The sequence below is a fragment of the Ahaetulla prasina genome, chromosome 16, assembly GCF_028640845.1.
Source record: "Ahaetulla prasina isolate Xishuangbanna chromosome 16, ASM2864084v1, whole genome shotgun sequence".
In the NCBI taxonomy this organism is placed as follows: Eukaryota; Metazoa; Chordata; class Lepidosauria; order Squamata; family Colubridae; genus Ahaetulla; species Ahaetulla prasina.
This window is the reverse complement of record NC_080554.1, coordinates 539,232-559,890: the sequence shown is the minus strand read 5'-3', so window position 1 is coordinate 559,890 and position 20,659 is coordinate 539,232. Positions and strand designations below refer to the sequence as shown.

The following is a 20,659-nucleotide window of genomic DNA, read 5'->3' as shown; positions in this document are numbered from 1 at the left end:
AACCTCTCATGCAAAAGCCAGCTCTTGGCCAGGACAGAAGCACATAAGCAGTCAGTGGCACAGAAAAACGCAGCGTCTCAAAATAAATTGGAAGTTTATTAAGGTGGAGTAAAATTCTGCAGATTAACTTCCCAGCCAAAATCACTTTTAAGATTCGCTTTCATTTTGGAGATTTTTTCCCTTCCCTTTGCAAAAAGGCAAGTCACATTTCTGGACCGTTCGCAAAAGGAATCCATTCTACTTTACAAATACTTTGGACCAACAAGGCTTCAGCAAGGCTGCCTCTTCTTGGGAGGGGGGAAAAAAAGGTAATTTGAAATAATTATGCAGAGGGAATGATGGGAGCACACAGGGTGCTCCTCACAATAGCCAGCTTCTCTACCAAGTTTGACAGCCACAAGCCCTCCCTGCCGGTCCGCTTACAGCCAATTGTCCAATGCTGCCTGATCATTTAAGACTCCGTCATCTGCTCTTAAGACATGAGATGAACTGGCCATGATAAAGATGGCAGGAAAATCACGCGGAATGTGTCCCGATTTGGCTGCGTAAGACAAACATGAAAACGGAGCTAGGTTTTCCTGATGTGGCAAATTTCTCTTGAAATTTCCAAAATTAGGACAACATTCCAGCCTCCGAGGCAAGTGGGAATTCAGGATTGTGCACCGGTAAACAAAATAGCATAACAATTCTGTGCGTGGGGTGGGGCATTGTTCACTGTCTAACCAGGATCTCAGCATCAGCATCCCCGGGATCTAAGGATCCAGGAAACAAACGTCCTAGGTGGCTTGTCTGAAAGAGACTCGGAGGGTCTGCAGCCCAGCTCCAGGCTTTGTTTGCTGGAAGAAATGCTCGCCTTCAGGGACGTGGCCATCCCAACCCTTCTCTCTTTCCCCTTGAAACCAGAAGGCACCAGTTCAAAGTAAAGTGTCGGCCTCCCAAAACTGGGGATTTACAGTATGGCTTTTAAATTCCAGGGTCTGTTTAAAGGGGGGGGGGAACAGGAAACCATATAATAGTGCCTTGCAAGCACCCCCTCGAAAGCCAGGACCACTCCCCCCCCAAAAAACAAATTCAGTTGGGACTTTGTGGCCACAACAGCAAACAAAAGACCATTTACAAGAACGTGGCAACAGTGAAGTTCTCCAGAAGTCCACAGTTACAGTAAGAAGATTGGAAAGAAATCTTTCCTATTGTGATACTATTGTGCTTCCACTGTTCAAAGCATTTGGTTCTCTCCCTTTGTGAGAGTCACCCACCTTGTGATATTGCAGGGGAGAAGGAACCGAGTTCGAGGCGTGCGCCAAGAGATCCAAGCAACCGTTTTCTTGCATTCGGGCTCTTGGTCATTGCACTGTCCCATCTTTTAGGTAGCACCAAACGCCAGAGTCTTGGGAAATATGCATTTTTTGGGGGTCAGGAGTGGCATACAAAAAAGAACCGGGATCACCAGTCCCTCTGAAGCCACTTTCGCAGAAAACAATCCCGCCGGGATTTCCCCTCCCACAGCTCCAGCGGTGCAGCTCCCCTCTGTGCCAGTTAGTCTCCCCATCCTCTGCTGGGCTGGGATTTAAAGTAGCTGTTCCAGCCGCAACAGCATTGTGACCAGGCAGCAGCAGCAGCAAGCACGAAGGGCGCAGGGAGGTCCCCAAATACAAAAAAAAAAAATCAGTCCCAGCAAAACCGGGGAAGATTGTCCCATGAATCTTCTCTCTGCCCCCACTTTAAAGTGCTGAGATTGAGTGACTGGAAAGAAGGAGGGAGGGCCATGAAGGCTAAGGAATGGGCGGAAAGACAGAGAACGGAAGGACTGGTATGAAAGGGCAGCCCCTCCCCAGGCCAGAGACCACCTCTTATCCTGCAGGTTGCTCTTGTCCTGACAGACAAAGACCACAACAAAGCAGAAGGAAACGAGCCTTTGTTCCATGTTTCGGTGTAAATGCAGCCGAGTTCGCACCTTTAGTGAGCAGCTTCCTCTGTGGCTGGTAGTTAAAAGCCAGAGAGAGAAGGGTAGTTAGTTGCTCGGTTTTTAAGCCCAACTTTCCAGGGGGAACTTTTCAAGCACGAGAGGCGTCACAGAAATCCTAGCGGGCAGAATCCGCTCTGGGGATAAAAGCTCTGTGACCCGCTGCTTCCTTGCCCTCCAGGCCCCCACCCCACCCCAAATATGCTTGCAAGTTGAAGTCAACAGTCCTCTGGGGCCTCCAACTGGAAGAGGAACCCATGCAGGAAGCAGTTTTCGGAAGGATACCTGAGCCAAAAAATTATTCATATTATACATATATAAATTCCTACATAGATAACCTTCTGGTTCCCCCCCCCCCATAATGTAAATTTTCACATTTTTCTCCCTGCATTGCTGCAGATAAGTTAAGAATATATATTTACCATCCATCCAGCTTCTCTCCAGTTCACAACAAATTCCTCCCAATTACTCCAAGTGCCCTTTGGGATCAGGAGGCCAGTACTGAACACTCTTTTCAAAGAGGGGCTCTCACCCCTTCCCCACCCCCACCTGCAGCCTGGAATGATCCTGGGAAGTCCCAGTTCCAGGGAGGTTGGGATGGATACCTGGGAACAAAGCCACCCTTTCCTCCTGAATGGCCTCTCCTGCCGAGAGGTGGAACGGAGACAACGGAAGGATGCTGGGCCCTCCAGTTTTGAGGCGCTCCCTGGGTCGAAGCGAGCCCTGCGCTCCCCGCATATGCCAAGCGGGATCTGGCACGGCAGGGACCCGCTTGCCCGTTCCTCGCTTGAATGCCCCTTTTCGGAGAGGGGGGCTGTGATTCCGGAGACCCACCTTCCCTCACGTACAATTCCTCTGGGAATGTCGCTACACGCCTCCCTTCAGGTCCCCAGAATCGGGACGGGGTCGAACCTGGGAACAGCAGACGCCCGGCTTCGGTTTATGCCGATGGCCAGATGGGGAGCGGGTGGGCCTCCGTGTTGAAGACGTACTGGTCCAGGTTGATCAAGTTCACATCCTCCGAAAAGAGCAAGAAAAAGTACTTGAGGGTTTCGCCCAGGAAAAAGCTCTCCATCTTGTCTCTTGGCTCCGGATTGCTGGGGTTCTGGACGTTGTCGATGGACGTGTAGCCGCCGGTCGGGACCTGGATGGGAGAAGCCAAATGTGAAATTGGAAGGCCATCAAGGTTCACCATCTTGGCTTGTTTGGGGCGCTGTTCATTAAAAGCCTGCTTTACCCCAGTCAATTAAAAGCCTGCTTTACCCCGCCCCCCTGGCAGTACTTCCTGCTAACTAGGGTTGGTGGGGGGGGGGTGAGGGCTTTCCTCCTTTCCTTGCTCTCTCTGATGGGACCCCGATGCTGAAGCAGATGGCCCGGGGTGCCCCAAGCTCAGGCTTACCCGGGTGTATTGATTGAAACTCTGTAAGATCTCCCAGCCCCAATCCTGGTACTTCTTATCGCCGGTGAACCGATACAGGTAGAAGAGGCTCTCCACCGTCTCAGGACGCAGCAAGTTGTGCCTATCGGCGGCCTGGGGAAAAGGCAGCAGAAGGGAAGCTGAGGGCTTGGACTTGGATGCCCGCAGCAGAGTGGGCTCTGAATTGCGAGGCTCGTCCTCTGCTTGTCGCGCCGGAGACCCAGGGCAGGATCAGCCCTGCTGAACTCCTCACCTTGATTTCCACGTCCTTCCGGTCCTTTTGCGGATGCATGTTGAAGTGGACGATTTCGGGGCTCAGCCCGGTCTCTACTTGCACGTACATCTGGTAGCAGGTTTCTGCCAGCTCCGCCGCCAGGGTCAGGTGATCTGCAGGAAGCCCGTTGTGAGCGCCGAGGGCCAGGACCCCAGGCAAGAAGCAGACCAGGTGATCCTGCTCCAGAAACACAGATGGAGGAGAGCTGGTGGGATATCAACTCTCTCTGCCAAAGTCCCTCTCCTCTGCTGAAGCTGAGCTCTGGAAGGTGCTCCTGGGCTCCCTGCACGGCACGCTTGGCCGGATGCATTGCCAGCTGCCTTCCCGTTATGGTTCTGAGAAGGGGTTTCTTATTCAAGAGAGAGGAACTGATGTGACAGTGAAAGCGAAGGAGGAAGGGGGAAGATCTACGCAGGCAGTTCTGATCCCTTGAGAAATGCAGGTGCTGGCAATCCAGATCAAATTCTCCACGTGACTGAAAGGCCCAGCAGGAGGGCTGAAAAAGCAGTGCTCAGAGCCTGAAATCTGACTCATTAAGCAAATCCATCCGCTGCCGTTCAGAAACTGGGAGAGGAAACATGCCTAACTGCTCAGCAACACTCTTGGTAAACCTGGAGGGTATCTGGTTGCTGAATTGGAAACAAGAGCCTCTGCCTTATTCCACCTGCCTACCACAAGTCATTCTGTAAGAGCAGAATTGTAGGAAAAAGGAGCCCCCACCCCGGTCCCTAAAAGGAGGCTCACCATCTTCGCACTGAAACGACCGTGAGCGAGTTCCCCAACAAAGCTCAGCCTTTTGGGATAGGATTTCCGGAGCAGGTGCATCTTCACGCCCTCAATAGCCTTCACGTAGTCTTCCAGGAGCCTGTTGGGAGGAAGGGGAGGTGCCATCATTAGTGGCTGGGATGTTGCTAGTAAGGCCATGGTGCATCATTAGGGCCGATAAGGAGCACCAGCTGTCAAGCTTTTCCTGCATTTGGCACCTTTGCCTCATTTACAGTTATCTTCAGCCCATAAACTGGAGAAACACCACCCATTGGGTCTGAGGGCAGGGTGTGCCTGGTTTCCCGAGAAGCCCAGCTCCAAGAAAGTATTCCTGAGTATGAGAATGCATTACTTATTCCCATCCTGACTTCAAATCCACCTAATTTCCCCTCCTGTACAAAGCTTGCAGGAAAAGCGCTAGAATTCTCCGCAGAAAATGCTGCCAGACATCTTAGAAAGGAAGGGAGGGAATTTTAAAAGGAATTACTCGTTCTCCTTCTTCCCTCCCTGGATCCACTGCTTGAGCAAATACTCGTAGTAGCTGTCAGCTCGAGCCCCCAGGGTGTAAACCCCGAGATGGGTGAACTGCCCGCTGTTGGTGTTGATAAACATGGGCACCAGGCCGTCGTTCTTGCCAGAGAGGGAGTGGACGTGTCTCATCACTCTGTCCACAGCATTCTAGGAGGCAAAGGGACAGACAGTGGAGCTTTGGTGCCCTGTTCCACTGGAACCAGAACCAGGAAAAGCAGTACACAGATGGGGCTCTGAAATACGTGTGGCAGCCAGAGTTTGGAGGGAACGGACCCGGTTCCATCCAGCCTCAACCTGGGGGTGGGGGTGGGTTTCACTCTCTATGCCCTGTGGGAATTGCAGCCCAAGAAGCCTTATCAGGAGACATGTTTCCTCTCTTGACCATCTACTGCAACCAAATAGCAAAGAGAGAGATTGACTATCCCAAGTTCAGACCCATAACTGACTGCCCCAAAAGCTGAGGAAGTCTCCATTTCTTGATTAGGTAGTTTCTTCCCCTCTGCGCCGCCCCCCCTGCCCCCCACCCCACAGCATAACCATTAAGAGGAGGGAGCCCAGCCAAAATCCACTCCCCACACCCGTACCTTAAATTTCTCTTCGCCGGTCAGGCGTGAGAGCTCCCTGAATTCCAGCTGGATGCTGGTCACCTCGGCCACAGTGCTGTCAGAGGTCCAGCGTGGGGGGTGGGCTGTGCCCTTCCCAATGTTGACGTCCGAAAAGGGAATCTTGGAAGGGGTGTTAAAGGCTGGCATGAGCCTGCTCCCGATATCTTTCTGAACAAGGGAGAAATTGCAGGGTAGGAGGGAGGGAGAGAAAGGAAGGAAGGAAGGAAGGAAGGAAGGAAGGAAGGAAGGAAGGAAGAGAAAGGAAGGAAGGAAGGAAGGAAGAAAAAGAAAGAGAAAGAAAGAAAGCGACTGTTTTCAGTTGCTGGGGGAGAGGAAAGACCGACCGATTCAGAGGCCTTCCTGGTCATTCTGAAGAGAAGAGGGGAGGGGCCCTCGGGGGGGGGGGGGTCTTCCTTCAGAGGCAAGCAAGATACTTACCGCTTTTTCCAAGAAGAGGCTGTCCCCAGACAAGTGGTAGGTGCTCAGCAGGCCCCCCAGGATACGAATGGCGCTCTCAAAGAGATTGACATCCACGTCCTTCTTGAAGTCCAGCTCCTTGGCCACCCACTCTCGGGCTTCTTTGAACTCTGCATTAGGGAGAGGAAGCCCAGAAGCTTGAGCCAACCTCTCCGGTGCAGGAAAGGAAAAGCCTGCCCAAGCATCTGCCTCCAGATCCTGCCTACTCTGGCAGGAAAGAAGCCCCGGGCCCTGTCCAGCCGCAGTTCTTCTTCTGGGTGAGAGATGATTCCTGAGTCAGAGATGCTTCTCCTTTGTCTGCTCTATGTTGGGCTCTGTCCCCAAACAGGCGCCCCTCGGAGACAGCCGCCTCAACTTACAAGGGTGGTTTTTTTGTGGGCAGACGAAGGCCGAGAGAAAAGAAGGGAGCCCGCTCTGCCTGCAACCTCCCGCTAGATTCCCCTGCTTGTGGGAGGAAGGCTGAGAAAACCGGCAGGCAAGGCACAGACCTGCCTTTAAGCCCAAGATCCACATGGTGTCTAGCGCATCAATGAGCGTCAGTCCAAGGCCAAACCATTCGTTGAAGGACTTGGAGATGGGCTTCAGCTCGTCATGACCCCAGGCAAACTCCTTGTAACCTTTCCAGGCGTGGCGAAAGGCTTCGATCACCGCCAGCTGGCGATTATTGAGGGCCACTGAAACAAGAAGGAAGAGACATTGGAAGCTGCCCTGGAGGGAAAACGCAGAGCCGCCTGTCTCAGTCACAGGAGAAGGTCCTGCGGAAGAAAGGCTGGGCTGCCACGTCGGCAAAGCCCCCCCTAGGCAGCCCTTTGGGCTAAGCCGAGCCCTGCCCACTACCTGGTTCTTTCTGGTCTTCGGAGGCCACGGCAGAAGGCCTGCCTGGATGGTTTATTTTCTTGGAAGGCGGCTCGGGGCTCGGGTTGGGCTCAATCACAGCTCCCCTCCAACTGTAGAAAGAGGATTATTGCTTTCTCTGCTCCATGGGCCTTCACTACGCTACAGCCAATGACACAGAGGCACCCCCAGTCATAGGAGAGCATTCTCCAGGACCGTCCCTGCCAATCAGCACCAATGGGCAGTCCCTGTGGGCACGGCTGCCAGGATCCCCAGACCAGAGCTCTGTCAGCTATGACACATTCACCTGCTAGTCAAGCATCCCATCTTTCCTACACTACTAAAACGTGCAACAAGGCAGGAGTCCAAAACTGCCCTAGGCTAAACTGAGAGAAGCAAGCGGCTCACCTAATGACGGGCTTATCCAGGTTATGCACCTGACCTGCCTGGCCAGGATTTCCCTCTGCTCCGATAGCTTCTTCCGGGGACTTGGCCTCCGCCTCCCTCCAAGGTGGCCGGATCTGCAGATTCGGAGGCCCTCGCCGGGCAGGAATCTGTTTCGGAGGTTTCTGGAAAACAAACAAAAGGAATCGGTTCACGGGCAGGAGTGGAGAAACCACAGCTGAAAGTCTAAATGCTTCAAAGAAAGCAGGGAAAAAGGAGACCCTCCCGTTTTGTTAAGACTGCTAAGGCAAGTGAGTCAGTTCGGTCAACAAAGACTAGTCCGGGGATCAGTCTGGTTAGAAAAATTCCTTCCGGATAGAAAGTTCAAAGGCCAGATTGACAAACAATGATGGCCACATATAGCTGAGCTGCCTAATAGCTGCTAACTCGCTTTTTAGTTTACAACAATTGTTGCTGGCAATCCTTATGATTTATATTGATATATTGACCATCATTTGTGTTGTAAATGTTGTATCTTGATGAACGTATCTTTTCTTTTATGTACACTGAGAGCATATGCACCAAGACAAATTCCTTATGTGTCCAATCACACTTGGCCAATAAAAAATTCTATTCTATTCTATTCTATTCTATTCTATTCTATTCTATAAGATAATATGGGAGTGGGGAAGAAGGGGGAATTACTTGAGGTGAAAAGTCCCTGAGATTGGCATCGGCTTTCTGGGGTATCGGGAGAATGGCCTGATTTGCTGGATTCAATCCAGGGATCTCCAGGTCAGCCTTCTGCTCCTCCAAAGATCTACTGGTTGCACCTGTATGGAGAAATTAATTGCAATGAACCTGATGCAATGGAGTGAAATCAGCCGCTGAGACTAGTGCTGACGCTTAAGGTTGGTTCCAAGAAAGAAAGGAACACTAAATCATTTTCTTCTGAGAAATCTTCTTGTTCCCACACAATAATAATAATAAAAAAACACACACAAAACCCAGCAACTAAAGCAATGATTGGAGGTTTGGGAACACAATAGCTTGAAAAGTTGGGGACACATTTTAATTTCTAAAAATAATTTGTCACAGTAAAACCACAAAGCAGAATAACCTTTTATTTGAAAATAAGCCCCAGGTGCCACCAGAAACATGCAGTGCTGCTGAACAAACAGCTATAGGGTTGTGGTTTGGGCTGTTTCAAAAGCAACCGATTTCCATTACGCAACAGTAACTTCTGGTAGAAAAACTAGCAGGAACTTACTTTTCCACGGGTCAGCCATATTTGCATACGTCCTGATTCCACAGACAACCAGAAAGGCAAAGAGGAAGAGGATGATGCTGCGCTGAAGGCGGGACAGCTGCTTCCATTTCTGAGGGTGAACATTACAAAAGACAAAAGGAACCTTCAGCCTGCGAACATGTTCTCAGGGAGTCCCCCACCCCAAACATCACTGAACACTGCCTACTTGCACCTCCCTGCTATCTTTGCATGCCAAGTATTAACGGCAAGAGCAAGGGATCCTGCGGCTGAAATATTTATTCGATGCATTTGACTAATAGAGGAAGCGCTTCACAGCAGAATCAAAAGAACAAAACATTTCTGACGGTGATTGATGGCAGGCAGCAAAGCACCAAGCCCAGTATCAACCCACAAAATGCTTCTCTCGTGCCCCTTTGCGAATACCCTGATGTGACCCCAATCCTCCTCCTCTGCCTTAAATGAGAAAGAAATTCCTACGTACAATGCAATTCATGGGGTCTGGAACAAGGCTGCTGCCTGGCTCCACTCTGCTTCTTCTATATTCAGTGGGATGGGAGCTGCCAGACGCACACAACCGCTTCTCCGCTAAATGTCTCAAAGGAGAAACTCCTTGAAAGACGAGCAACAGCTTGCGGTTACTTGCCACGCCCCTAAATGCGTCCTTTCTTTTCTCGAAATGATCCAGTAACGAGAAATGCACCTGCTGCCAGCCTCACTGACTACTGACTAAGCGTTGGTGTTAGCTATTTTGGCAGGGAACATTTCTCTGAAACTATCTAAATGGAGGCAAAGCCTATGCATTTCTCTCCACGCTTGATGGTGACGTGCTGCTTTCAGGATCAAAGGCAGCACAGAGTTTTAAAAATTAGTCATACCTGCCATTGGGTAGCTGACGAGAGCTAAATAGCTTGAAATAGTTCTATACTAGTCTCCCTTCATTTCTTTGTTGGTAAAATATACATTTAACAGAAAAATAGTTTGTCATAAAAGTGACTGCCTACAAAGGCCGCTGGATTGGGGGGCTGAAAGGCAAAAGTGGAAGCAGCATGTGCTCCGTCCCATATTTGGGTAGACCAGGTTGCCCTGATAAAAAACAATCTATCTCAAGGGTAGCAAGCTCTGGCGATCCTAAAGCTGCCAAACACCAGAAACATTTAACCAGGCGCCATGGGAATCACTCTCTTCGATCTGCAACGAACAGGGGTCCTTCAAGACTGTACTGTCTACTCTCAAAACGACGCTATAGAGCACTGAACACCAAACAACTAGACACAAGAACAGTTTTTCCCCGTCATCACTCTGCTAAACAAATAATTCTCTCAACATTGTCAAACTATTTACTAAATCTGCACTACTATTAATCTTCTCATCGTTCCCATCACCCATCCCCCTCTACTCATGACTGTAACTTTGCTGCTTGTATCCTTACGATTTATATTGTTTCCTAGTATGATTTGATTGCTTATTTGTACCCTATGACTATCATTGTGTTTTACCTTATGATTCTTGACAAATGTATCTTTTCTTTTTATGTACACTGATATGCACCAAAGACAAATTCCTTGTGTGTCCAATCACACTTGGCCAGTAAAGAATTGTTTTGTTCTGTTCTGTTCTGTATTTATCGTGGCTAACCCCTTTACAATCCATGGAGGAGACGGGTTTACTTTGCTGGTCACTGACAATGATCTGATGTCACTCTGCAAAGCCAAGCCTGCGAGAGGAACGAGGCTTTCTGGTCTGTTCAGCCTGGCTGCCTTTTCAGCACCGCCCCTCGGACAGCAAATCCCAAAGACCCACGTCAGCAGCCGTCCCTGGCACCTTCCAGACCGCAGGAGTGCTCTAACAAGGGGCCGGCAGGGCCGCCCCACCTTCTCCCAGACCCCGCTAATCAGACCAGGAAGGGCGCGACCGGCTGGGTTTCCCCTCCAAAATCCTGCAGCGGCCCCAGTTCAGTCCTCCCGCAGTGGCCCAGTCACTGCAGTTCCTACCCCGCCGCCAGGGGGCGCGGGGCAAAGGCCGCTCCCGCCCGCTGCCTCTCCCCTAGAGGGCGCCGTCGAGCCCCTCTGCCCCATCCCGACTCTATGGATCCTCTCACCCGCCAGCAGGAACGCCGCCGCCAGGCCTTGCTGTTGTTGTAGCCGCCGCCCGCCGCCTGGAACTGGCCGCCGCTGAGCGTGACCGAGATGAAATCCCGCCGCGGGGGTGACAGGAGTGGCGGCGGCGGCGGCGGCGGCGGCGACGAAGAGGAGGTGGCCGAGTACATGGCGGCGAACGGTTTTCCTTCAGGAGCCGCGGAGCTCCCCTCCGCCCGCCGCCATGTTTGTTCCTGTTGCTGTCCACGGCCACCGAGAGGGGAGAGCCTAGAGCGGCCGCGCCGGTACGCCGCTGAGTCCCTTCTTCCTTGGAGAGGTTAAGTTGCCACAGCGACCTCTAGCCTCTCAGGCGGAGGCTGGCCGGGTGAGCCAGTCAAAAGCACGTGAGAACAGAACTTTGGCACACCACGTGACCCGACCCTCAACTCTAGGAAGTGACTCCACGTGACTCTGAAGGCGTCCCATACCCTCCCCAAATCTCATATTTTCTTTCTCTTGTAGTCATCCTGATGCTTTATATTCTATGCTGCCCTTCCTTCCTAGCCGATTCTTAAGACTTTCTAAGGAGGATGAAGAATAGAATAGAATAGAATAGAATAGAATAGAATTTTTATTGGCCAAGTGTGATTGGACACACAAAGAATTTGTCTTGAAGATGTCAAGAGCGTCTCTGGAAGGAGAATCGGTGGCATCAAAAGACATAATATGGCATAAAAACTAGCAGCCCCTCCTTCGATCCAATCTCCATCCTTCCCCCTTAAGAATGTGGAAACAGAAGGATCACACCTGGTCAGGGTTGCTTTTAAAATTCATTTTAATAGGAAGAAAAATTCTTAGATCTCCGGTCGTTTTTCCGACCTTCCTCCAGGAAGCTAAACATGCCTTCTTTTTCCAAAGTTACCTTTTTTTCTAAAAAGAATTGCTTTAGTTTTTAAAAGAAATATTGACTTTTTCCCCAAAATGGAGCCATCCAGCTTCAGCCAAAGCTAAAAATTCAGGTTTGTTTTCATCAAGAAGAAACGGAGATGGAAGGTTTTTGCCCCGCATATATTTTTCCAGCCCCTGCAAAAAAGAGTTGGACACGCTGAATGTGTGGGATTGTTTTAAGACACCTTAAAGGCTAGAAAAACCCAAACGGTGGAGATGAACTCTGTGATAAAATAGAATTAAACTAGCAGTTAATGATGGAGGAGAAATTTTGTTTTGATTATCTTTGCTATCTGCAACAATCACAAACCATCTTTATTTTTAAAATCAGTCCTTTTCTATCTACTTTGTACACACTGTGGGTTTTCCCCATATCCACCTATTTCTATCTCCCGTGTTCACATTACTTTTCATCAATTCTTTTGTATTTTTTTTCAGGCTTTTTGCAGGTAGAGGCCTAACCAGGCTGCTGTTTCACTTTAGGGCACCAATCACGTGCTCTTAAAAAGCATGTTTACAAAAGAAGGGAAGGGGTCCTAGGTGCTCCAGGCCTAATTCAACATTGGCATTCTTTAGGTGCAAAGCAGAGTTTCTGGCTCTTTCCATGTTTTGCAAGGGGAAAAAACCCCTCAATGAGTAAATGTTTACAAAGGATTCTGCTGTCCTTATTACTGAGTCAGTGCAAAAACCAGCCCAAAATTGTTCCCTTTATAAAGCGACAGATATTTAACCCTTTTGGAGCTCAACGGAGAATAATTTTCTGACCTCTCCAAAGTAAGAGACTAGAGGTGAGATCTCACACACAGCAGGCGGTTCCTCGTCTTGGGAGAAACTGGAGAAAGACAGGAAAACAAATCATTTAAGGCTCTCCACAAACACACAAACGCGACATATGCTGGAGGATAATAAAGATCCAAATGCATTAAAGTGTATTTCCTGGAATAACCAAATCTACTATCTGGGACTGGGATAATAATTCTAGATTTAAACACGTATCCAATTCAACTGAATTGCATTGAACATGGAGAGTTTTTATATTAACTATTAACCGTTCAAGTTGTTTCAATATCCTCAATTTAAATCGTAAAAATCAATATTGACTTAACTTTAAAACATTCCCATCCTACTCACAAAAGAAACACTTTTCAGAAGGTTCACAAAGCCTCGATTGCTGAATCAGACACGTAGGCGATTCACACAACGCACTAAACCAAAACCCAACAATGGCTGTGAACCATTGCAGCAGGGGTCCGAGGTTGCCCCTTCGCCCTTGCCAAGCCTGGTGCCCAACCTTTGCTGATCAAGCAAAGCAAACCCACCTCTCCTTTTCCGGAATCGGCTGCCCATCCCCCGTCACAAATCTGCCCCCCGCCTTGATGGCCCAGCGGTAATGCTGAGAGAGAATGGAACGTCGTGCCGTGGTCGGCGTGTCTCTTGTAGCCGTGTCTGCGTTCTTCAGCGGGGAGAACTCCTCTTCCCTCAGGACTTCGAAGACGACAAAGTTTCTGTCAACCCAGGAACAAAGAGTTGGGTGCTTAAAATTGGCCAACAGATGGCTTAATTCTACACAGGTTGTTTCATTTGGCAATGCCAAGCTAGTTAAACATTTGAGGCGATACCCACATCACTGTGGTTCACCCTTCATTCCTTTATATTATTATAGATCTTTGAGATGGATGTGACTCGCCACCTGTTTGCCAGTGAAATTCTGGCTCAGCTGCTGCCTTTCAACTCCCAATGCAAAACGGATGTACCTGCCCCAAAAGCAGTTTCCCCACTGCACCTTAATGTGAACCACTGATCTGTGCAGGACACCTCTGAGATAGGGAGGGACCCCGGATCAGCCAGCTGCAGTGTGCAATGCCTCTGCAGACTTTATGTTAATGTAGAAACTTGGAAGGCTGCACAGTCCCCTCTCTGCCACCCCCTCCCCTCCACAGCCGGCTCTGTTCCACTTTGGAAGTCCCCAGGCCCAAAGAAAAGGAAAGAGAGGCATCGTGCCACTAACTTAGCAAACGGGAACACATCAAACACAAACTTCTCCAGCTTTATCCCGTTGGGCTCGAGCGGCTCCACCCGACGACCTTCCTCGTCCACGTAAGCCACTTTCTTGATGGCCACATGGGGCGTCAGCTGCGACTCGAATTGCCTGGAGAGGAGAGAATGGCATCTGCCAACAGGGGTCCCCCCCTCCAGACATCTTTGGATTGTCCTCAGGAAGCCTAGCCCCAAAGCAGCCCAGGACCATCCCAGCTGGGGCCTCCCCACACCAAGAAGCAACAGCCCCCATGGGAGATATACCCCCCAATTTACTCCCACGCAGCCTTGAAAGTTTTTGGGCGACTCCATGAAAACTGTTTCATAATTTTAATATTGGGAGGCCTTCTCTGCGGTTTGTTCAGACACACTTAAGTTTTTTTTCTTCTTCTGAATAACACTCAGCTGACTGGCGGTTTGGCAGAGCAGTTAAAGTACTTCTGACAGCCATCAGTTTCCAGATTAAAAGCTGGGAGCTCTCTCTCTCTCTCCCTTCCTGGATCCAATTAGGCACCAAGAATCTCTCTTCTTCTCCGTTGTTTTTGCTCCTGGACAGCTCACCCCGCTCTTGGGCACCCTCGGTGTTGCTCTGGGGGTGGGGGAGGGGGTCAGGGGACTTACTCCACTACCTCCCGAAGGAAGTCGAGGCTGAAGAAATGGTTGCAGATGTTTCCTGCCCCGTAGGCCAAGCGGCCGTCAGGACTGCGTTTCTCGGCCGTTTCCGCAGCGATCTCGCTGTACTCCACCACCTGAAAGGCTCCGTCCACGCGACACACCAGCCCGACAGGCTCGGCGGCGTAGGCTTTCTCCACCACCTGCAAAGGCAGCATTAAGGGGTCGTTCATTCCCGGAGATGCGACACTGAAAGAGGTTGGACTTAAACCAAGCCGCCCAACCCTTTCACCTTGGCACCACAATCAGCTCCTTTCAAGACGCAAAAGCCAATGAAGACGGGGTCCGCCATTTTGACCAGGATGTTGTCCACGCAGTAGACGTGGACGAACTGGATGCCCCGCCGCTGCATGTCCTCCAGGATCTTGTGGTCCACCAGGGCACGGTACAAGCCACCGTTGCCATCTGCAACACAGGAGCAAGCAACGGTTTTCTACCCCTCCAGTCACGGCAGACCTTCCCGCTTACTTTCAGCTACCGTGGGTCCCTTATTCCAGAAGCGGCTTCGATATGTGGAATTCCTATCAAAAACAAGGGCAGAGAAACTGCAGAGAAAGTCCTGGAAGGCCCACCCAACGCCAGAAGAGAGATGCACACCTGGCGCCATAGCGATCTTGCCCTTCTCCTCCAGGATCACTTTCCCATCAAAGGTGACCGCCGGCAGCATTCTTTGCTCAAACATGATCACGTTCGACTTGTCCAGATGGAAATAATTATGATCCTGGAAGAATTTCTCCGTTGGCCCCAGGGTGAACTCACTGGTCATGATGTACCTGCAAGAGAAGCCAGAGGCCCGGCGTTAGCAGATTTCCCACCCGATCCCTTTCTGCCACTATTTAAGCCGCCCATGGCCGCGGGACCCACCAGGGCACCAGGCCCTGCGAGCCGAACTTCTGGCCTGCCAGCTGCTGCACTTTGCGGATCCTCTCGGCCTGGATCTGGTAGAGAGTCTTGTGGCTGGGCAGGCCCACGTCGAACATGCCCTTGGGGTAGGGCACCCCCAAACGGGTCCCTTGCCCGCCAGCGAGCAGCAGCGCCGCCACCTTGCCCTGGGAGATCTGGCGAAGGCCTGCAGGACAGAAAGTACAGCTGGCATCAGCCCACCTCTCTTGAGAGACCCCCCCCCCGCTCAGCTCCCTTGCCAGGCAGGCACGGTTGTGGGCACAGCGCCAGGCCAGGCCCCCCAAAAGCCGCCACTCGCGGGTGCGCCCACCTTCCTCCTCCCACCGCCGCAGAGCCTCCAGGTCGCCGCTGCCGACGCTGCCCAGCACCTCGGGCGGGAGGGGCTGTATGCGGCCCTCCAGCTTCTCCGGGCAGGGCCGTCGCTCGCGGGCGCAGGCTTGGGCCGCCCGGCGGCAATGCTCGGCCAGCGCCTCGGGCTCCAGCAGCGCCAGCGGCCCCAGCAGCGCCTCCCGCTGCGCCGGTCCCAGCTCGGCCCAGAAGCGCAGCAGGTGGGGCTGGCCGGCGCACTCCAAGCGGCCCCGCAGCTCCTCTTCCAGCGGCCCCATGGCCGGGCGCGGCGGGGAGGCCGGAGGGTGGGGAGCGGGGCGCGCGGGCACGAACCACCGCGCGCCCTTCCGCCAGTTGCCCGAAGTGGCCGCTCAGCTGCTGGGCTCAGCCGCGGGTCCCGCCCCGTCCGGCCAGGCGGAGCCCCGCAGCCCATTGCCAAAGGGCAGAGCGGGAGGGAAGCAGCGCCGCCCGCCAAGCGCTGCCCCGGAGCGGCCGAGGGAGGCGCCCCTGCCCACCATCTCCGGGCCGGGGGTCGCGGGGGGAGGCAGGGAGGGCGAGGCGGCTCCGGCCGCAACTTTTGCCTCCTCCGCTCCTGCAGCGAAATCAAACCAGTTCGCGGGGCGGCTCCGCCAATGGGCGGCGAGGGCGGGGTGGGGACGGCCAATGAGCGTCGGGCCGCTGACGTCACGGGGAGCCCCGCGCCCCTTTGTCTGCCCGATGGCTCCGGGGCGCAGCGCGGAGGGGCCGCCGCGGGCCTTTGTGCAGAGCCTGCGCCCGCTCTACGACATCCTGGACGAGCGGCGGCGGGGCTACGTGCACCTGCGGGAGATCGAGTCGCGCTGGCTGCAGCCGGGCGGGGAAGCGGGGCCGCTGCCGCCGGGGGTCCTGGAGGGGCTGCGCCGGGCGGCTCCGGCCAGCGGCTACCTCACCTTCGAGCGCTTCGTGCTGGGGCTCCGGTTGGCGCTCCTGGGCCCCGAGCCAGCCGACGGCCCCGCGGAGCCCGCCGGAGGGAAACTGGCGGGCGGAGCTGACGGGCCCCTCACCGACCCGCCGCCGCCGCTGAAACGGGGCGCTCGGCCGGGCGGCGGCGCCCCTCGGAGCCTGGAGCAGAGCAGCCACGGCGGGCAGGCGGAGCAGCAGCTGCAGGGCAAGCGAGCGGGTGAGGGACCCAAAGCTCTGGAGCGAGAAGGGGCTCTCTGGCCATGTGCAGAGTTCTTTTCTCTGTGGGAGCTTCCCCTGGTTGATGGCAGGCCAGACCGAACGGTATAGGTTTAATTGCAGAGTGGGGGGGGGGACATGAAGGGGAAAAACCTGATTCATGAGTTGAATCACCTCTTGATTCAGGTGGATCTGCACCTGGGAGAAACAGCGCCCCATCCGAGGGCAGATTACAAAAGGAGTTTTAAATTTGGAGAAGAAAGGATCAAAAATGCTGCTTCCTTGTGAGTGGTGGGTTTACCAAGATCCCCTCCCCGTCCCCTTAAACTTTTTCCCTTTGCAGCAGGAGAGGCCGGTGGGAGCCGGAAACCGAGGGAGCAACTGGAAAACGAGGGTCCCTGCAAGGAGCGCCGGAGGCAGCTGAGCATTCGAGGGGAACGCCGGAGACACACTATCACCCACGGAGTGGACTATGAGATGGTATTCCCACTCCTGTGCCCCGTCCCCACCTGGCAGAAGAGCTGGCAAGGCGGAGGGATGCTCCTCCGGCTGGCCTGCTGGACTATAGCTTGGGTTGCCTCCCCGGTAGTGCATTGGGAGCAATGGGAACTGTAGTTCAAAGCAAATCCCGAGCGTGTCCAACCGGGGAGAGGCGCCTGCGCCTGTCGTGCCCTCTCGTCTCACAGTTGGAGGGTTGTGGAGATGAAGGGCCTTGCCTGCTGATGCCCTTGCCCATTCTCTGTCTCCCGTCAGCTGAAGCAGATGAAGGAGCTGGAGAAGGAGAAGGACTTCCTGCTGCAGGGGCTGGAGCTGGTCGAGGAGGCCCGGGGCTGGTACCACCAGCAGCTCCATCGCCTGCAGGGGCACCAGAAGCAGCTGGCACGAAGCAAAGGTCGCCAGGTGAGGGCAAGAGGCAGGTTGGGGATGCTGGAACCCTCACCGAAAACGGGAGGGCTGGCCAGCCTGCTTGGAGGGCACCAATGGTGACCCAACCACAGATCTCCTCCCTGGGGTGAAATGCTCCCGGATCGGCCGATCTGGTAGTGATGGTGGTGGGTGGTTCAGAGAACCGGTAGCAAAAATCCCTGCCCCCACACCAGCCATGCCCAGCTGAGCCACGCGATCATCTGAGCCTTTTTTTTTACTTTTAAAAGCATTTTTTAAAACCTATTCAGCTGAATAGGTTGTAAAAAAGTGCTTTTAAAAGTAAAAAAAAAAGGATCGCACGCCACAGCCGATCACCCCCTTCCCTGCGCGCTGTTCTACTTACCCCATGCCTCCTTTGGGCGTGCACTGTGTGTGCGTGCGCCTCACACTTGGTGTGTAGTGCACATGCGCAGCCAGCGAACCGGTAGTTCAGATTTCACCACCGCACCTCCCCTTTTTCTCGGCAGGAAGAGGAAAGCCGGATGCAGCTCAGCCAACTCTTCCCCCAAGTGCAGGAGCTGAACCGGTGCCTCTGGCAGCTGCTCTCCCTCTCTGCCAAAGTGAGGAGCTTGGTGCAGTGGGGGATTGGGATTGGGGGCCGGGGGGGGAGTGTTACCGTTGTACCGTCGTACAAATAAAATAACTAAACTTTGCTGGCATTTGCCCTGCTGCCTATGAGGACTAGAAACCTGTTATGTGCTTTTCGCTAAGCCTCCTTTCTCTTCAGCCTGGGAACTCAAGCCCCACCACCTCGCACAGCCCGCCTGCCACTCTGCTGGGCCCCTCCCCATCTGTAGGGCCACACCAGACCATCAACATGCTGAAAGAACAGAACAGGCTCCTCACCAAGGTCAGCGGGCAGCAGAAAACCCACCTCTTTTGCGGGGAGGGGCTGGGGGGGAGGGAGAAGGCCCCAACTGGCTACTTGCTAACACCGATTTGGTCTTTCCCCCGCTTCCCGCCCAGGAGGTGACGGACAAAGGCCACCGGATCACCCAGCTGGAGCAGGAGAAGTCTGCCCTCATCAAGCAACTCTTTGGAGCCCGGGCAGAAAGTACCAAGGACAGCAACCAGCTGGACTCCACCTTTATTTAGTCTCTGGACACCAACTGCATCCACCCCCCCCCCCCAAGAGACTGGGGAAATGGGACATTTCCCATGGGAGGGAAAGGGGCTGCAGAAGAACCTGGGCCCCGTCCACCCGCTCTCTTTGCAAGCCGGCCCTTCTGAACCCCATGGCCAGCAGGGGGCGTCACGGCACCATCTCTGGGAAAGGGTATTCTCAATGGGTGCTTTGCAGGGTCAGGAGTGGGGCTGAGACTCCCCACTGTCCTGCCCCAAGGAAGCCCCTTCCCTGATTGCAACACTCCTGGACGTTCAAAAAATGGTAGCAGCCTCGTCAGACCCCCAGGGCCCCCCCCGATTCTCACCTCTTAGAATAAACACGGACTCGCTTTTGTGCCTGGGCCTTCGGATGAATTGGGCATTTTATTTTATTTTTTACGGCTGACATTTCCATGCTGCTCTACTCCAAACTGTGCCCGCAGAAGGCCATGTATGTGTCTGCACTTCCTCCGTGTAGCAGAAAAGTTTCAGAATCTGCTTAAGTTCCTTCGCGCTGGGAGGGAAGCCCCCCCCCCACAGGCGTGTTCAGCTGACAGGCTGCTTACAACTAGCTGTTTTTCATTATAAGAGGAAGCTGCCAAAGGACTCTCTGACTTTCCCTCCAGTTGCTACAGAAGTCTCTTATGTTTACAAAGAAACACTGTGTGTAGTTTTCTTTTTCTGCATAGCATTTCTGAGTATTTTTTTTTTAATACAGTACATGTGTTAGTTTTCTCATCATGCAGATCCAAATAAAAAAGTTAAACCTTATTTTGCGGTTGCTTTTATATAAGTGCCTGGCATAGATCAAAGGGGGCCAGAGGGGCTTTAGCCTGAAATTAGATGCCCAAAAGAAATTGGGGTAAGGCCGAGTCTGCTTAAGAGATGCTGATACAGTTAAAATCAAAAATTCTGGTCGCAGGAGCGCTTTTTCCTCAAGAAGGAAGCAAGGACCAAGTTAAGGATCTGTGTTTAATCAACTGGATCGCTTACTTTCAAAAATGAGTTTTTCAGGGAATGAAGAGGGCTGCTCTGCCAGAGAGTAATCTTGGGTGGACTTTTTAAAGTTATGAATCAAGTCATCCATATTTTTGCACTGAGCTTTGGGGAGGAGCCGGGGAGATGTGGGATAAACCTAGCAGGCTCCCCATCAGCTGCTCATTCCTGGAAAAACAATTCCTGCTTTTTTTTTTTTTAATGTATTTTCAATGCAAGGCAGGGTCCTTCTGAGGAAAAGTAGAAAGGAAGAGGCCCAGTTCAGGCAAGAGACCCAGATCTTCATCTCCCCCCCCCCACCTCAGGGTTTCTCCCCACAGTGAGCTTCAACGCGGGAGAGTCACGTGTGCCAGGCAGCAGTCCAGAAACAACCGTGGATCGCTTGCTCTGGCTCCAGAAACCAGATCTCTTTGTCCTTCCAGAACTGCTGGGTGGGGTGCGGGGGGAAGAGGGGGGCTGGTTCAATGTCCACAGTTCTGTCCCACCCAAATGCGCTTATGGCTTAATGTATGTTGCAAGACTATGCCAGGAATGGATCTATTTTCAAGGTCCCTTTGTTTCTGCTGTTTTCCAACACGTTCCTCTGTTTATCGTCAGCCAGCCAGAATTCAGGGGGAACGACCGGGCTCCCATCTGGTTTGTGACCGCTTTCTTAATTCCATAGCAACCTGGGAGACCCCTCACTCCCATCCCTGAAACATGGGCCAGGGTCTAGCCCAGATGTGCTATGAAGGCCCCCTTGAATCATGCTAAGCCACAAACCCACACATGAAGCCAAGAGCAAACTCGGAACATCCGGAAGGACATTCTAGTTAGAGTAATCTCTTTCCCAGACAAACCCCAAGATCACCAAGGAAGAGTGGACGGGTCATACTACCTGGGTAAATCTGCCCTTGGGGCAGTGGTGAAATGTAAAATTTGTTACTACTGGTTCTGTGGGTGTGGCTTGGTGGTGGTGGGTAATGTGACTGAGTGGGCGTGGCCACCTTTTT

The 20,659-nt window shown here is 52.8% G+C and overlaps 3 protein-coding genes across 5 annotated transcripts; 1 reads left to right on the top strand and 2 right to left on the bottom strand.

Moving 5' to 3' along the window:
- Positions 1-105: 105 nt before the first annotated feature.
- On the bottom strand, positions 106-10,877 carry MAN1B1 (mannosidase alpha class 1B member 1). 2 transcript variants are annotated; one of them, XM_058159196.1, is made up of 14 exons: positions 10,619-10,877; positions 8,521-8,629; positions 7,956-8,083; positions 7,275-7,435; positions 6,870-6,979; positions 6,521-6,706; positions 5,994-6,142; positions 5,535-5,723; positions 4,907-5,097; positions 4,399-4,519; positions 3,634-3,831; positions 3,363-3,494; positions 2,876-3,107; positions 106-2,248 (listed from the first exon to the last, which is right to left on the bottom strand). In XM_058159196.1, the coding sequence occupies exons 1-13, from the start codon at positions 10,784-10,786 to the stop codon at positions 2,904-2,906; spliced, it is 2,046 nt and encodes a 681-aa protein (XP_058015179.1). In that variant the 5' UTR covers positions 10,787-10,877; the 3' UTR covers positions 106-2,248; positions 2,876-2,903. The 2 variants fall into 2 exon arrangements, with proteins under 2 accessions (XP_058015179.1, XP_058015178.1); XM_058159195.1 differs by lacking the exon at positions 106-2,248 and having other exon boundaries at positions 2,315-3,107.
- A 535-nt stretch (positions 10,878-11,412) lies between these two features.
- UAP1L1 (UDP-N-acetylglucosamine pyrophosphorylase 1 like 1) lies at positions 11,413-15,896 on the bottom strand. Of its 2 annotated transcripts, none has more exons than XM_058159199.1 (9): positions 15,466-15,896; positions 15,117-15,321; positions 14,850-15,025; positions 14,485-14,657; positions 14,202-14,395; positions 13,582-13,692; positions 12,863-13,048; positions 12,309-12,375; positions 11,413-11,678 (listed from the first exon to the last, which is right to left on the bottom strand). In XM_058159199.1, the coding sequence occupies exons 1-9, from the start codon at positions 15,758-15,760 to the stop codon at positions 11,541-11,543; spliced, it is 1,545 nt and encodes a 514-aa protein (XP_058015182.1). In that variant the 5' UTR covers positions 15,761-15,896; the 3' UTR covers positions 11,413-11,540. The 2 variants fall into 2 exon arrangements, with proteins under 2 accessions (XP_058015182.1, XP_058015181.1); XM_058159198.1 differs by having other exon boundaries at positions 13,552-13,692; positions 15,466-15,894.
- Positions 15,759-18,662, top strand: SAPCD2 (suppressor APC domain containing 2). Its single transcript, XM_058159537.1, has 6 exons — positions 15,759-16,641; positions 16,984-17,120; positions 17,394-17,540; positions 18,035-18,127; positions 18,295-18,417; positions 18,534-18,662. The coding sequence occupies exons 1-6, from the start codon at positions 15,759-15,761 to the stop codon at positions 18,660-18,662; spliced, it is 1,512 nt and encodes a 503-aa protein (XP_058015520.1).
- Positions 18,663-20,659: the final 1,997 nt, after the last annotated feature.

What these genes read in the sequence shown, in the direction of transcription:
- UAP1L1 (XM_058159198.1), bottom strand. Translation starts at nt 15,760, where the DNA reads ATGGGGCCGCTGGAAGAGGAGCTGCGGGGCCGCTTGGAGTGCGCCGGC. An exon ending in GATGTGTTCCCGTTTGCTAA is followed by an intron (nt 13,049 to 13,551) that starts GTTAGTGGCACG and finishes CTGGGTTGACAG; the next exon opens with AAACTTTGTCGTCTTCGAAG. An exon ending in CCGATTCCGGAAAAGGAGAG is followed by an intron (nt 12,376 to 12,862) that starts GTGGGTTTGCTT and finishes GTCTTTCTCCAG; the next exon opens with TTTCTCCCAAGACGAGGAAC.
- SAPCD2 (XM_058159537.1), top strand. Translation starts at nt 15,759, where the DNA reads ATGGCCGGGCGCGGCGGGGAGGCCGGAGGGTGGGGAGCGGGGCGCGCG. An exon ending in CACGAAGCAAAGGTCGCCAG is followed by an intron (nt 17,541 to 18,034) that starts GTGAGGGCAAGA and finishes TTTTCTCGGCAG; the next exon opens with GAAGAGGAAAGCCGGATGCA. An exon ending in TGCTCTCCCTCTCTGCCAAA is followed by an intron (nt 18,128 to 18,294) that starts GTGAGGAGCTTG and finishes CTTTCTCTTCAG; the next exon opens with CCTGGGAACTCAAGCCCCAC.
- MAN1B1 (XM_058159196.1), bottom strand. Translation starts at nt 10,786, where the DNA reads ATGTACTCGGCCACCTCCTCTTCGTCGCCGCCGCCGCCGCCGCCGCCG. An exon ending in TCAGGGACTTTTCACCTCAA is followed by an intron (nt 7,436 to 7,955) that starts GTAATTCCCCCT and finishes TTTGTTTTCCAG; the next exon opens with AAACCTCCGAAACAGATTCC. An exon ending in GCCTCTTCTTGGAAAAAGCG is followed by an intron (nt 5,724 to 5,993) that starts GTAAGTATCTTG and finishes TCCCTTGTTCAG; the next exon opens with AAAGATATCGGGAGCAGGCT.